Source organism: Punica granatum, chromosome 5, assembly GCF_007655135.1.
Source record: "Punica granatum isolate Tunisia-2019 chromosome 5, ASM765513v2, whole genome shotgun sequence".
In the NCBI taxonomy this organism is placed as follows: Eukaryota; Viridiplantae; Streptophyta; class Magnoliopsida; order Myrtales; family Lythraceae; genus Punica; species Punica granatum.
Window position 1 is genome coordinate 117,072 of NC_045131.1, and position 16,125 is coordinate 133,196.

Sequence of the window (16,125 nt, forward strand, 5' to 3'; positions counted from 1 at the left end):
GATAATTCCTATGTATAACTATCATACATAATCTACATAAAATATAATTTGATTTGTTTTTTGAAAAGAAAATATAATTCTTATATATCTATAAAATATTATCTAACCTATTTTTTAAAACTAGATTTCTATAAAAATATATAATTTTTCTTCCTACATACCGAAGGTTGTCCATGTACCCATATATTAATATATTTATAGGAAAAATATCACAGTACAACATATTTTTTTTTCTTTTTTCATGCTACAGCATAAATTCCAATAATTTCTCTATATAGCAAGAATTTTTTTTTAACATTACGTCCTAATTTCGTCAAAAAAAATGGCAGGAATGGATAGAATGCTGACGTGGAAGTTTGTCTTGGAGGAATTTCGTAACAAATAAGAACTTGGTGACAAAAATAAAGAAAATTTTTTTAAAATTTTTAAAAAAATCCGGCCACTGGAGGAGGCGATGGGGGCGGCCGACGGGGGCATCCCCAACCACCCGATTTGAGGGACTCCACGGCCCCCTCCTCCAATCCACCTCGGATTTTCCCCTTTTTTATTTTAAAATTTTATTTTCTTTCTTTATACCCCTAAATTCTTATTTTTTGCAAAACCGCCCCCAAATAAGTTGTCCGTCAGCATTCTCGCCATTTTCTTGAAGGAATATGAAAGGCATATTGTGCGGTGAAAAAAAATTATTTTGTCTTGTATAAGGAAATGATTTGAATTTGTACTGTAGCGCGAGAAAACTCAAAAAACGTGTAGTACAGTACTATTTTCCCTATATTTATATTATGTATAAATATATTTATTAATATATACTTATTTTTATGTTAATATTGATGTGATAAAATATTAATTTTATTTTAAATAATTCAAGATTAGTAAATAATAATATACATATAATAAAACCTTCTCATTTATTTCAAATACATTATGTTATATAATTTTAAAAAAAAATTAAAGAAATCAAGAAATCAAATATATGATATCTTAAAAACATTTTTTATTAAAATTAATTCCAAAAGTTAAAAGAAATAAATAAGAACGTAGAAAATTCCTTTTAGAAAATATATATTAATATGTACTTATTAAATTCCATTCAGAAATCAAGTGTTCTAAGGTCATATATTTATATAAATTATGTATGAATATATAATAATATATACTTAATTTAATGTTAATATTTACATGATGAAATATTAATTTTTATTTTAAATAATTCAAGATTATAAAATAACACTATACATATAATAAAATCGTCTTATTTATTATTTTAAATATATTGTTATATAAATTTTTAAAAAATTAAAAAATTAAAGAAATCAATAAATTTGATTTTATGATGAGATATCTTAAAAAAATATTTTTTATTAAAAATAATTCCGAAAATAAATAAATAAGAACCTAAAAAATTCCTTTAGAAAATATATACTAATGTACTTATTAAATTTCACTAAAAAACCAAGTGTTCTGAAACCATATATATATATATATTGTATAAATATATATTTATTTTGATGTTAATATTTATGTGGTGAAAAAATAAATTTTATTTTTAAAAAATTCAAGATTGTTAAATAATATCTATCTATACATCTATACATATAATAAAATCTTCTCATTTATTTTAAATATATTATGTTAACCAATCAAGGTTATTACATTCCTGAATATTGGAACTGCCCAAACTCTCATGAACCCAGAGGTTCTTCCCAAATAGTGCTTAAAACCCCTATAAAAATTAAAGAAATCAAGAAATCAAATTTTATTATGAGATATCTTTAAAAAAATATCTTTTATTAAAAACTAATTCCGAAATTAAAAATATAAAAACTAAAAAATTCCATTCAAAAAATTTATGTAGCCTTCAATTGAAGATTGCTACAATATCCAAAAAATTTTATGATATTTTCAAACTTTTTAAAATGAAATATTATAATCGAAAATAATTTCGAAAGATATTGTTGCGAATTTTATAATAAAAGATAGTTTAAAATTTTAAAAACTAAAAAATCGAAAAAATTCCATTCAGAAATTGATCATTCTGAGACCATAAGATATTACTGCTTTCATATATATATATATATATATATGTGTATATATATATGTATATATATATAAATATAGATATATACTCTTCCAGATAATTTGATCAGCCACAGAGGATAGATGCACGGTTTTAATTGGTCAGGGTAATGACAATCCACAAGACATCCTTAGGGGAGTCGACTGAAATGTTCTTGAATGCCTCAAATTCTGTTTATGAACCACTAAATAGCAGGATGGATTGGCAAAGCCAAATCATACGCAATAAGTCCATTGACATATTACACATAATGAATACACATGTATGTACGTATGTATTGTACAGATGGACAAGCAAGGAAACAAAATTACAGAGGCTGACATCTCAATGCATTTTCCGCATGATATGAGAGTTAAGAGCAGACGCTGCGCTGCAGTGCGGACTGCACTAGTTTTATTACTGTTCAGTCGACATATCAATCAATCCAAAATGTAATAATAATGATAATAATGATAACACTGAGAAAGACGATCGAGCATTACTCACACACAATGGCAGGTCAATGTAGGTATGCATACTAGCTTGCTCGCTCATTTTAGTTATGATTATCATTATTAAGGCTTGGCACCCTTCACCACTGTGACTGGACATGAGGCATTCGTCACCACATAGTTGCTTACACTCCCCAGCAACACCCTGCGTTTATGCGTGTGGTTCCTCCTTTGGTCAATCAATCCAACCAAATTCATATATATACACATTATATTCATAAAAATGTCCTAATGATCCGGAAGATGAAAGCATTCTATTCTATATATGCAAACTTGCAGCTATCGAGAGAGCAAGAGGGAATAGAAAGTAAGATGCAGTTTCAGACCCATGAATTTTTGGGGTGGTTTTGTTGGATAAATTTTTAAATAAAATGGGCCTAATTCGGATTTAAGTCCATATGCATATAAAATGTCCCACGCCGGTTGAAAGGAAAATATGAAAAAAGTTTATAAAAGACAAAGACCCAGTAACCTATTGGCTTAAGCTTTTGGATTGTATATGGGCTCAAGTCCGAATTAGGCCAATTTTATTTAAAAATTTATCTAACTGGTATCAAAGCCCATGGTTATAATCCTGAGTGTGTAAGGCGGTTTCGTGCCGTGAGGTGCGCATAACGCGCATGTATGCGCGGGTCCGTGTGACCCGTAGGTTCGAGTGTAAGCGTAACGTGCGTCTCGAGCAGGCACCCGTTGTGTCCGATATCAGGACATCGAAGTGAGGGCGGGTGTGATTAAGTCGTGTGGTCTCGTCGATTGATTAAGGTCACGTGACTCGTGTAAGACGACACGATACCACGTGAGGGCGGGATGTTGGAGAAAAATTGGGGAGTGTGAGCGGACAAAATGTCCCACATCGGTTGAAAGTAAAATATGAGAAAAGTTTATAAAAGATAAAAGCCCAGTAACCCATTGACTTAAGCTTTTGAGTTGCATATGAGCTTAAATCTGAATTAGGCCCATTTTATTTAAAAATTTATCCAACTGGTTTAAGCAATAGGCAGGGATATTATGAAGACAATAAACTTTATTTTATTTTATTTATTTATTTATTTTGGATACTGAAATTATCTCGTATCCTATTATAAAGGGTTTGTTACTGATAAGAGTCAGTGCAAGGCATATTATAACTAGCCAGAGTCGCAGAATAGCGAAGCGATGTATATACCTTTTAAGAGGGCCTAATCCCCTGCTCCCCACGACAAGCGAGTCGAGTCTGAGATCTTCAATGGCATCACTCAGCTTCTCTCTTGGGTCCCCCCAATAGACTTTTGCCACCACCTTAGTCTGTGGGCAGCGCATGCAGTGGAGGATAGGCAATTTAATATATACAGAGAAGAAACAAGATTGAGATGGAGTGCAATAAAACGAATCAAACAATTGGGAAATAATTAATTAAACTAGTCATGAAAGAGCAAAGAGCAAGCAACACATAAACATTTACATATATATATATGAATGCATGGAAAATATACAACATACCCCTTTGGACCGGGAGAGGGTATCTAGGATATCAAGGACCTCAGGATCATAGGTTAGGCCATACTGTTTGGACAAGTTGATCTCTCTGAATTCCTCCAATGGTATCAAAGCTGTCCATCCAACAAAAGACAGAGAGATGAATTCTATAAGTTAGCATGTAAGTGAACTTGCTGTTACCCATATATATTGGAGATATACATGGCTGCAGCCACGAAAGGAGACAACACATGGATGGTCCAAGTAACTAGTCACTGCCTGCCAAGCCTGTGTGTATGTATGTATGTATGTACAGTATGCGCATGTAAGTATGTATTTTATACGGGGTTGTTATAGCTAGCTAGCTAGTAATCATACGGGAGCCGGTGTCTTCGAAGAGGAGCTTGCGGGAATGATCGGATTTGGGGGGTTGAACATGGATCAAGATGAGACTGTCCTGATCTGCATCCACCAGATTCTCTGCCGCCCACCTGAGCGCTGCTTTACTCGTGGCAGAGTAGTCCATCCCTATCCCTATGCTCCTTGCCTTTCCCATATATATCTCTCGATCCTACGTGCAGCTGCTTGCAGGTTCAATTTAATTGATGACACCAAGGAAATTAAGAAGGTAATTGCAGGGGGAGAGAGAGAGAGAGAGATCAGCCTTCAACTCAGCTTCAAGCCTTCAGCTTCAGCTTAGCTCACCGGCGCCCGCTCCGCAACCTACAAGGGAAACCAATAATTCCTCCTTGTCTCCTCCTTTTAGTTTGCCCCTCTCTCTCTCTCTCTCTCTCTTTTATATATATTAAAGGATGCTGTGCCCTGTAGATGTATATATATTATAAATATGGCCAGCTACAGGCAGCGGGGAGAGGAGATTCCTGAAGTCTCTAGTAACATGGATGGGATGCTACAGCCCAAATTTCCATTTTATATATGTATATATGCACATATAGGATAGAACAAACATAAAGATGGACAGATATATACAAGAGGAGAATAACTTAAGTAAGGAAAGATTGAAGAGTGTATAGTACAGTGGGGCACGCTTTCGCTCGTCAACTAAAAAGTTATAGGTTCGTTGCTCGTGGTGAGACTATCCGTACCATTTTATTTAGTTATTAAAATTTTTATTTCATTGTACTAATTCTATAGGATAATTAAAAAAAATTAAGCAAAGAAAAAATGGGAATAAATCATGGGAGTGGGATGGAAGGGAAGGGAAGGGAAGGGAAGGCAGTGGAGTGGAGATTGCTTTCCTTTGTACGTCATTCTTTAGGTAGGAATCAATTCAATCCATGCATGGAAGCCTAGTTAGAAATTTAAAGGAAACTCACTACAGAAAAAGGGGATAGGCCGATTTTCTTTGACTTTTGTCGATGTGAAAAACGTCGGCCTGGACCCTCCCGACGTTTCAAAAAATGTCGGGATTGACATAGTTGGTATAAGTTTCCCGATGTTCATCAAAAAATGTCGGGAAAACATCCCCTAGGCCGACGTTTGAGAAATGTATGTTGAAAATTAAGTTTAGGCTAATGTTTCAAACGTCGGCAAAAACCGAGCCCAGGTCGACATTTACCACATTGGCCCAATCCATGCCTATGCAGACTTTTTTTGCGTCGACTAAAGTTGTCCCTAAGCCAACCTTTATTGCGTCGACACAAACCATGTCTAGGGCAATGCAAAAAACGTTGGCCTTTTTTTAAACAAAAAAACAAAGGGTTTGAGAAGACTCTTAAAGCGTTGACTTAAGTCAATTTAATTTAGAAAATAGACAACATATTTCTACAAATTTATAAATTGTTATCACTGGTAAGGTAGTGACAACAAGTTGTAAATTTATAGACAATCTGTTGTCAAACCCTAGAAATCTCAATCAAACATTAGTAATATAGCATCAAGATAAGAAAATTCATGATTATTCTAAAAGCAATTTCTCGATCATATATAACATGTATATAGAAGTACAATTTAAGCAAGAAATAACTAATTAATTTCGGGAGATCAAGGAAGGGCAAGAAGACAACTTTGGGAGATCGAGAAGGGGTGTCCACTAGTAGCATTAGCTTCGGTAGGTTGAGGAAAAGCCACCACCAGCAGCAACATCTTCGGGAGATCGAGGAAGAGCTACCACCACCACTACCAACGGCTTTGAGAAGGGAAGAAAAATTGCAATAGCTTCAGGAGATCGAGGAGATGTCTACCAGCAATAACTCTGGGAGGTGAAGGAAGAGGCAGCAGCAACAACAACTTCGAGAGGTCAAGGAAGTCGAAGAGGCACCACCACCAGCAACGACAATTTCAGGAGGTCGAGGAAGAGCCATCACCACAAGCAACAGCTTCGAGGGTTTCAGGAGGTAAAGGTCTAGTCAGGCTATGATGTTGAGGAGAAGATTGAAGGAAAGGGGAGAAAGGGAGGGAGGGAGATCAGACGGGTAATTGGGGGTGAGATGGGATGGAGAGAAGCTTTACATAAAGATGGAGAGGAAGTGAGGGAATGAGGTGATCAAATTTCAAGAGTTGGGTGGGAACTTTCCTGCTTAACCTTTGATTTTTTTTTAAATACAATATTCAATGTTTATGAAATGTCAGATTTAACAGTTTTAGTCGACATCTCAAAAAATGTCGGCCCAAATAGCCTTGGGTTGACGCTTTAAATGTCAGCCCTTGTCGATCTCAAGTGACAATGTGTTGTCTTCTAAGGGGACAACATGTTGCCTCATCTACTATGATGCACGAATAACAATGGTAACAGATTGCGTGAGGTGACAACGTATTGCTCAATACCATTATAACACACTATTACACCTCATAAATTTAATATCAACTTATTTTTCTTGAGGTTATCGTTGAAGTTTAAATTTATTAACATAACATTAACTAATATTTTTTTGGATTTGTGCTACTTAAAAGTAATAAGTTCGATAGGTTTTAGTCGCTTTTATAAACCTATAGTTATGCGTTTCTATTTTTTTATAAGTAAACAAAAGTTCATGCCTTAATAAGCAACTAAGAGTTCGAAGTACATGGATAACCTCGATACATGCAGAGGGCATCAAAATTTGACATGAAATAAAGTGGCTCAAGTCGTGGGCATGAAGATTATATTTTCTTAAAATCCAAGAACAATTACAATTCGAAAAATGAGAAAGAAAACGAGAATTATCCAAAACAAGAGATCTAACTTCCCAAGGAGACTTTAATTTTGGGGGTTAGTGATTGCTTCGACACACGGCAAAGCATTGCTCTCAATCCAAATTTTGACCAGCCCTTATTAAAGGCTATGGAGACTACAATAAAGATTGTCTAAGCTCTGTAATATGTGATCATGCTTCTCGGGTATGTTTTTCTTTTTGATTTTTTGGGAATTTATACAATGAGGAATTCAAAAGTGTTGTATAATCGGAATACGGCCAATCACCTTAGTGTGTTTTAACTTTGGGTGTGATATGGTCAAGTTTGGAAGAAAGAAGTCTCTTACAGCTCAATTTCATCATTGACAATTGAGTTTTAATTAACTTCATAATTTCCAAATTCATGTGAATTAATGATATTCTTTTATGTAATTAAACATGAAAGAGCATCAAGGTGTTGAGTTATGTCTTGAATTATTTCGGTCAAAGAAGACAAGTACCAACTTTTCATTGTGATATAAAATTTATCATATTCAAACTCTCTGATTTATGAAATTTTTTTAACAAAATTAGTGTAACTCACGGGTTCAATAACCTAGTGTTTTTATAAGAAAATAGCACATTACCCTTTCAATTATTAGTCATGAATACCATTGACAATAGATTGCATAATAAGGTGACAATGCGTTTCTTCTTACACCTTTACACTTTGACAACATCCAGAGCTGAAATGACAATTTGTTGATAGAATATAACATCCATGATAAAGGTCGACGTTTGAAACATTAGGAGAAGTTCTACAAGCGTCAAAGTAGACTAAACAAAAGGCAACTTGTTTTTTATTTGGGTAAATTATAAAAAAACCCAAGTTTTGTAAAATGTCTCAATTTTGTCCTAAATTTTGTTTTGTAACAAAAAAACCATAAGTTTTCTAAAATGTCTCAAAAATGACCTCCGTTATAACTTCCATCAATTTTTGCTGCTGATGGTGGGTCCCTTTAATAGTCAACGTAGGTCAAACGTAGGCTAGTGGGTCCCTTTAACAGTCCACGTAGGTCACACGTAGGCAAAAATTGACGGAAGTTATAACGGAGGTCATTTTTGAGACATTTTAGAAAACTTATGGTTTTTTTTGTTACAAAACAAAATTTAGGACAAAACTGAGATATTTTACAAAACTTGGGTTTTTTTTTGTAATTTGCCCTTTTTATTTTTGTGTTGGCTAAACTTAAAAACGTCGGCATATGGTTAACAAAACCCAGAGTTTTCCAAAGTGTTGACTAGAAGGTGGTCAATCTCGACGTTTTTCAAAACGTCGGGATAAAACAATTTCGGCTAATTTTTCCTGACATTTGTAATTGCGTTGGAACTAAAACGTCGACAAAAATTAAATTTTCTATAGTGACTAATTAAACCGCCAACAATATTTTTGATTAATTTTGTATATTTACTAAAACCACTGGCTTGGTTAGGCTATATATATTGCTATTCAATGGGGGATCAATCAAATTGGTTGCACTATATACTCGAGAAAATTATCAAAAAGCTAAGTAAAAAGTAGATACTTTATTAAAAGGTTAATTAAAACTCTTTGAAAATTATGTAAATGACTTTAAAATTTGTGTAATTTGCCTTAAAATATGTGTAATTTACTTTGAAATAAGTGTAATTTACTTTATTTGTTAGTACTTTACTAAAAACCTAAGTAATTTAGTTTAATTTTAAAGTAATTTACTTCGATTGTATGATGTCACTACTTTAAAGTGATTCCACCATAGACATTCCTCATGCTCAGGGCAACAGCTCATGGGTGGGTGTATTGTTGAGCAATCCACTGGTGGATGTGGATGTAAATCAAAATTAATTGTGGATGACCCATGAGGAATTAAATGAGAGAAATGATCGATCGGTGTGACTTTTGATTTTGGAGTTGGAATTCAATTTCACTCTACTTCAGCCGCTAAAGACAAAAATAGGTAATAGCATATGAGAGAATTTGTTATTAAAAAATTGATTGTAATAATAGTTAAGAAAAATTTGATGTGAAAATTTATTTTTAAATTGAAGAAAAAGACAAAATGTTTGTATATATAGATGTAAAAGTATATTGATAATTTATTATTAAAAATTGATTGTGATAATGATTATGAAAATGTAAATATGGGAACTTTTATTAAATTGAAGAGAAAGATTAAAAAAAATAGTGATTATATAATTGAATTGAGGGAAGAATGTAATGAAATAGAGCGGAGTAGAATTATATTCCGATACCAAATGCTACCTATTTACTTACTTTATATATAAATTGATCACTACCTTTTTTAGTATGTATCTTGGTATTTGAAAGTTCAACGAGTCTCGATTAATTCAGTTCAAGTCGAGTTGACTTAGGAAGAGATAAAACTCTCCTAATCAAAAACATTTTTCATTCACCAACGTGAGTTAGTTCAAGCGGTTCGGCATTTATTCCCCTTAAATAATGTCTCGAGTTCAAGTATTATGAATGGAGAAAATCCATGTTGAGAGAGGTTTATCTGTTAGTGGGTCGATCCGACTCTTATTATATTATACATAGTATTTGCGTGAAATTAGATTGTATCTCAAGCATATATCTTTATTTTAACATAATTAAATAATTTTTAAATACTATTTAAATAAATTTAAATTAAAGCATGCTGATTATATCAAAAATGGGAGGAAAGGATAATTTTAGTTTATTATGGGTAGGGACACCATTACTGACATAATAACTTCTATACGAAATGCCTACATGAACATTGGACCAATCGGAGCCTATTGGGCTTCTGGACACTAAGGTGCACATCGAAAAAAATTCTCCATTCACAAGACTAGAATTTGAGACTTTATTAACAAGTGTCAAATCGATTAAATCAATTATTTATGGTTCTTTCCTTTCCTTTTTTATTTCTTCCTTTCCGTTGATTTCCTACTTTTGATTACATACCATCGCCTGATAATCAATAGGTCACATGTTCGACACTACTCGTGCCCTTTTATTATATATTTAGCATTTTCATTTCATTGTACTAGGCTTATAACCTCCTCTGTAATCGAAGAAAAAAAAAAGAAAAAGTATTATAATTGTCACATAATTATAACTGTGGGCTAGGCCCAGAGGCATCCCATGTAATCGAAATTATAACTGCGGGTTGGGCTGCTCAAATATATGATATATGTGGATTAGAATTGTGGCGATAATTAGTAAATTATTATTATAAGTTTTTCATTATGACCTCTATAAAAATAATTTTTGTTTACTCTCTTACTTATCTAATAGCATATTATGTATGCAATCTCTTCCCTTGGGATATCGAGCGATTCCAACAAGCAATTCACTGTAAAAACAAGAAGATATATCAATTCTCCCTGATTTAAAAAATCCTCATTGAATTTATTTTATTTCATTCATCCAACAAAACAATGACAAAGTATACCAAATTGCATATATTACATAATTGCATCTTCTCTAAAAAAATAGAGATAGTTTATGAATTGTCTGAACAAAAATTTTGGTCTCTAATTAATATAAAATCATCTACCTTTAATCCAATCCTTATATAATATAATTTACTTATCTCAATATGAGGAGAAGCCTTATGATTCCAACACCATACTTACGCAGTTTCTATTAAAGACAATTCATGAAGAACCTTCCTACTCAAATTTTCCTATGTCAAAGACCGTAGAGTCGAGAAATGGATTCTTTCTCTCGAACATGACACTCCATTAAATAATCAAATTCAATCTATTATAAATGCAATCATAATTATATAACCTTCCCTGAGTCCAAGTCCTTTCTGCTTTTAGGGTTAACATGACAACGTCATACTACACGAATTATCACGTCCTTGTTGTAGTGACTCGAAAGGTTTCGTAACTAGAGATATGTATACTTATACGTGACACATTCCAATGCATCGCATTGATTTTTATCATTTTATATATATTATGCCTCTCTCTATGTATATTGTTTTGTGTTTCTGACTGCTATATACTCATCTTATATCGATCATAGACTAAATTTTATTAATCAAAAGCCTCATATTCCGGCCCACCTCCCAAGCCAATCTGAGTATTGTATCCACATTTGCCATGCTTTTATCATTGCAAAAAAAAAATCTCTCTCTCTCTTTTAAAAAAAAAAATCAGAGAGAATATATCGTAATAATGCACGCCTTCACCTGATAATCAAGATATTTCAAATTCGATACTCTTTGTGGGACTAACTACTCATACCCATTTATTAGCTATTAATACTTCTATTTTCATTATATTAGGTTCATGAACCTCTCTTATTAAAAAAAAATCTTTTTCCTTCTTTTTATCAGCGGACAATTCAGAGCAATTTTTTTTTTTCCTTTGTCATGCATGCATGCGCAGCTTGCTGCAGGCTTCTCAGGGCGCCTTATATTATATATGCAACTAATGAGAAGTTTAGTGCAGTGATTCTTTTACTTCGAGCAATTTGATACTCATATCCCCATAAACAAAATTTTGAATTGAAAATCCATGATTTTAAGAGTTTTACCCGAACTGAATTAGTTAGGACTTTCTGGACTTTCGAACACGAAGATGCACACCGATTCCCTTTTGTTTTCCTTTTTTTTTTTTGTTATAATTAAAGAGTATGTATAGGTCATTTCATCCGGTGCTTCTTATATCCTTTCTTTGAACTGTTAACGGCCTTATAAACTCATGATTGAGTAGAAATTACACGGACCAACTAATTGATCAACAGGTAAAAGACAAAAGGAAGCCCCAAAAAAAACGGTGAGACAACAATATTTTCATTGGACAAGGTCATGAGAGTACATTCTACATTCTTACTTCTTTTTGACTAACAGATTGAGATGGTAACTAGACATCGTCAGGACCAAATGAAATGAAAAACGAACAAGAAAGAAAGAAAGAAAGACAGGAAAAAGAAGAAGAAGAAGAAGAAGAAGAAGAAGAAAGGCTCTCTCTCTGATTAACAGCAAGAGAAAACCAAAGAAGGGGTGAGCAAAGATGCTCCTGTTGGACTGAAGATAGGATCTTCTGATATATATATATATATATATTGGGTAAGGGATAGGATCTTCTAATTAATAGGCTATGATACGACACTGAGCAGCATACCACACACACTCTTTACCCGTATGACAAAACCATCAATTAATTGTCGTCGGTCCGCCATTATTCTCTCTTATTGTTACAGTGCTTCTCCTACGTATAAGTACATACTACTCCTACTAGTAGTAGAAGTAGCGGCACACACACACACACACACATATCACGCAATGATGACGCTACATCTCTCTCTATTATTTGATTGTGTTCATGGTGCGGCAGTGTGGGAAACTGTAGAGTTGACTGCACGTCCAACACTTGCCGCTGTTTAATATGTTGAAGCTTGGCTCTCTTGGAACTGTCAATGGCCTGCTCGATCTGTGCCAGTAGTACATATATTATAATAATAAGAGAGACACCAAGGGGAGCGGAGGAATTAAGTTATAAGAAACTCATCAAAAAGGATGTGGCGCAGTGTCGTCTAATGATTTAGAAGTCACAGGTTCGATATCTAGTAGAATTACACGTGTCCTTTTATTAATTATTTAAGAATTTTCTTTCATTGTATTAGATATTAAGCCTCCTTTATGATTAAAAAAAAGTTATAAGAAACTCGTGATGAATGAACTATCCATCTCTCTATCTATCTATCTATATAATATAATATATATATATATATATATATATAGTAAGTTTCAAGTTACCTCTGGGGATAGAAGGGCCTGTCAAAGAGAGGCATAAGCTGGGCTCTAGGAATCATCTCCTTCCTCAGCAGCCTTATCTCTTCCTCCTCCACCATCTGCAATTTTAAGCCGAGAGAGAGAGAGAGAGAGAGAGAGAGAGAGAGAGAGAGAGAGAGAGAGAGAGGATTCCCTTCTTGTTTATTACTGTGCCTTTTCTTACATATAATCAACATATGCATGCATACAGCGAGCTATATATATATATATTTATTTATTTATTTACCTTTTGTAGTTTCTCTTGCTGTTTTCGCTGTTGCTCCATCATGTAAAGCTTTGTGGCAACCTGTATATATATATATATGTAAACAGAAGACAAATAATATATAGAAAACCGTTAATGGAAAGGGGTACGCCAGGACAATAAGATATATAAGACGTGTAAATATTGGGTGAGTATTATTCATTCACTTGAATGTGTAACACCCAATAAAAATACTTGAAAGTGAAAAATTGGCCCCACAATGGCACACAGATTCTCACTTACAAGTATTTTGATTGGTTTTTACACATTCAAAGTGAATAAGTAATACTTAATGAATATTTTCTCATATAAGGCAGATTGTTAGAAAATGTAGCTTGGTTGAATTAAAGCTTTTAATTATATACGTATCAACTCACAGTGTAATTGAACATGGCCCGTCTGATGGCCCTTTGTTGAGTATGGAGTTTGATATCCAGGGGCTTGGTACTTTCTCTGGTTTGAGGCTTTTGGGAGGCCGCCTGTCCAAGCAACAGTATATATATATATATATATATCAAGTGATAGAGTTGATTCTTTAAATATCCGAGTCATTTTGAGTACTATATTGCATGTTAATTATATACCAAAATTCCAGAACAGGAGAAACCACAGAGCTATCTGATCAATATATATCCCAAGCCTAAGAGAAATTATATATCAATCCCACTTCTTGTGCGGGGGCTCCAATTCTGGCTATCTCATAATTAATTTGAAGGGGATGCTGACACATAACACACACGCACACGCGCACACACACATATTCATATGTGATAATATATGTGTATGGTTTCACCCAAATTATTTATCCTCCGCCGGACCATAACTTTCTCCAGGGTTCTCAGTTTTGCCCCTTTTTCCCCTAGTCCTGGCACGTACAAAACTAGGGGCAAAAGGGATGAATCGTTCCAGATACGACGCCAAAAGGAAAGAGATCAGCAAGCTGATCCCTCAACTCACCATTCCTCTGGCACTGCCGGAAGATGTGGAGCCCCACGACATAGCAGGCTGTGGACTGGCTTTGACAACCTTCTAATAATAAGGCACAAAAAAGCAAAAAAAAAACGATCCATCAATAACTTCGCGCCACCTCTTTGACTAATGTGTGTGTGTGTGTGTGTATTATCCAACAAAAAGAAACACACACGCGCATATAAATATAAGAAGTTTCTAGAAGTAGCAAGCTAGCTAGGCCACCTTTAGAGCAGATTTTGCAAGTGGCTTCTCCATGTCTTTATTAAAGTCTGATGATGGTCAGGAGAGAAGTGAGGAGAATTGGAAGCATGCGTGGTGTATATATATATACACGTTGGGGGTTGAGCGCATGCATGCAGCAGCAGTTGTAGAATGGAATTAATTAGAGAGGCATACAAACTACTGGAGGGAGGCATCATCAAAGGCAGAGAGGTGTCATGGAAAAGTTTGGAGACTGGTAACCATCTTGAGAGGGTTCATCATGTCTGTTACCACATCAGCAGCATTTGACATTGTTGCAGGCAGGCAGGCGGAAAACAGCTACCCTGCAAATGCTGTCCCTGAGGTAATACTCATACCAAACTTTCTGATTAGATCTCCCTCTCTGGTTAGTCGTTTTGTCAACATTTTTCTTTCACTCAGACACAGGCAGACTTATTAACTAATTAGAAACTTTTGAGTAAATTTGTTGCATTCTATAGGATATTAAAACTTTGTCAGAACATTATATTTTGCAGCCCCCGTTGCAGCTATTACATATATGCTCGAGCATTTGTGCATGCGTTAACCAGAAAAAAGTAGTTGATCGGGAAGGCAATTCATATATGACGATTGGGATATATCCCAAGCCCGACCTATATATGTCATGGAAGGACACGACGAAACTGTAAAGAAAAGAAAAGAAGATTAGATTGGTGGTGTTACATTGAAGGGAAGTGAATTAGTGAAGTGAAGTGAAGTGAATTGAGGTCCTTTTCTTTATTTTGTGGGGTGTGGTAGTTAAGCTTTCCATGTTTTGTTTTGTTTTAGTTCTTTCTTTCTTTTTCTATCTTCATTTCCAATATATATATGAATTCCTTGCGGAAGCCGTTATCTAACCGATACCAATATGGGAATGTGATATTTAACCCACAAAATATCAATCATTTCATTTACCAATCTAGATTGATTCAAGTGATTTGACGTTTATTCCTTCAAGGTCTCGAGTTCGAGTCTTGTGGATGGAAAAAATTCATAATATTTTAGAGTTTCACCTCTTACTGAATCGACCCGGCTTGACCGAATTAGTCGGGATCCATTAGACTTCCAGATTATAGTATGTATGTGTATATATATATATACACGGAAAAATAATCAGTTCACTTCACTATGGCGCCACTAATTTAATTAATTAATTAATAACTCTGGCTTTGCATGGGTTAATATGTTTATCATCGATAACCAAAGGCAGGCATATATTATGTATATGCCATCTTTTGTCGAAATGTAAATGACAGTGGCTACGTGATTAATCCATCTCCCCATCCTCCAATGTCATTCAAACTACTGCCCATGCTTCTGTTTTAAGCATCATCATCTCTATAAATATATTATTATTATTATTATTAGTAGCTAATGAATATTAATTAACCTTAACGTGCATCATGTTTGGATGGAAACAGAGAGGGCTCTCCAATGCTTGCGAGAGGGAAGGAGGGAAATGTTGGGAGTGGCCTTTTCTTTGTAATAATACATGAAAAGAATTTTTTCAAATATAAAAAAAATCACAAATCTAATATAATAAAATAAATTTTTAATAATTAATAAATGAGTACGAGTAGTTCTATTATCAGTATCGAATTTGAAATCTCTCAATTATCAGACGAAAGCATGCTACGCTACACCCTCTTTCATTTATATATGTATGTTTATTCTTTTTTTTTAGTGAGCTATCTTTTATTCA

At 34.1% G+C, this 16,125-nt stretch overlaps 2 protein-coding genes across 3 annotated transcripts; both read right to left on the reverse strand.

Annotated features, from left to right (window-relative positions):
• Positions 1–2,278: 2,278 nt before the first annotated feature.
• Positions 2,279–4,829, reverse strand: LOC116206583 (universal stress protein A-like protein). Its single transcript, XM_031539347.1, has 5 exons — positions 4,688–4,829; positions 4,402–4,604; positions 4,048–4,157; positions 3,734–3,852; positions 2,279–2,713 (listed from the first exon to the last, which is right to left on the reverse strand). The coding sequence occupies exons 2-5, from the start codon at positions 4,577–4,579 to the stop codon at positions 2,632–2,634; spliced, it is 489 nt and encodes a 162-aa protein (XP_031395207.1). The 5' UTR covers positions 4,580–4,604; positions 4,688–4,829; the 3' UTR covers positions 2,279–2,631.
• A 7,120-nt stretch (positions 4,830–11,949) lies between these two features.
• LOC116207190 (protein TPX2) lies at positions 11,950–14,561 on the reverse strand. 2 transcript variants are annotated; one of them, XM_031540073.1, is made up of 6 exons: positions 14,406–14,561; positions 14,169–14,240; positions 13,589–13,690; positions 13,194–13,253; positions 12,932–13,026; positions 11,950–12,605 (listed from the first exon to the last, which is right to left on the reverse strand). In XM_031540073.1, exons 1-6 carry the CDS (start codon positions 14,436–14,438, stop codon positions 12,482–12,484), a joined length of 486 nt encoding a protein of 161 aa, XP_031395933.1. In that variant the 5' UTR covers positions 14,439–14,561; the 3' UTR covers positions 11,950–12,481. The 2 variants fall into 2 exon arrangements, with proteins under 2 accessions (XP_031395933.1, XP_031395934.1); XM_031540074.1 differs by having other exon boundaries at positions 14,169–14,237; positions 14,406–14,559.
• Positions 14,562–16,125: the final 1,564 nt, after the last annotated feature.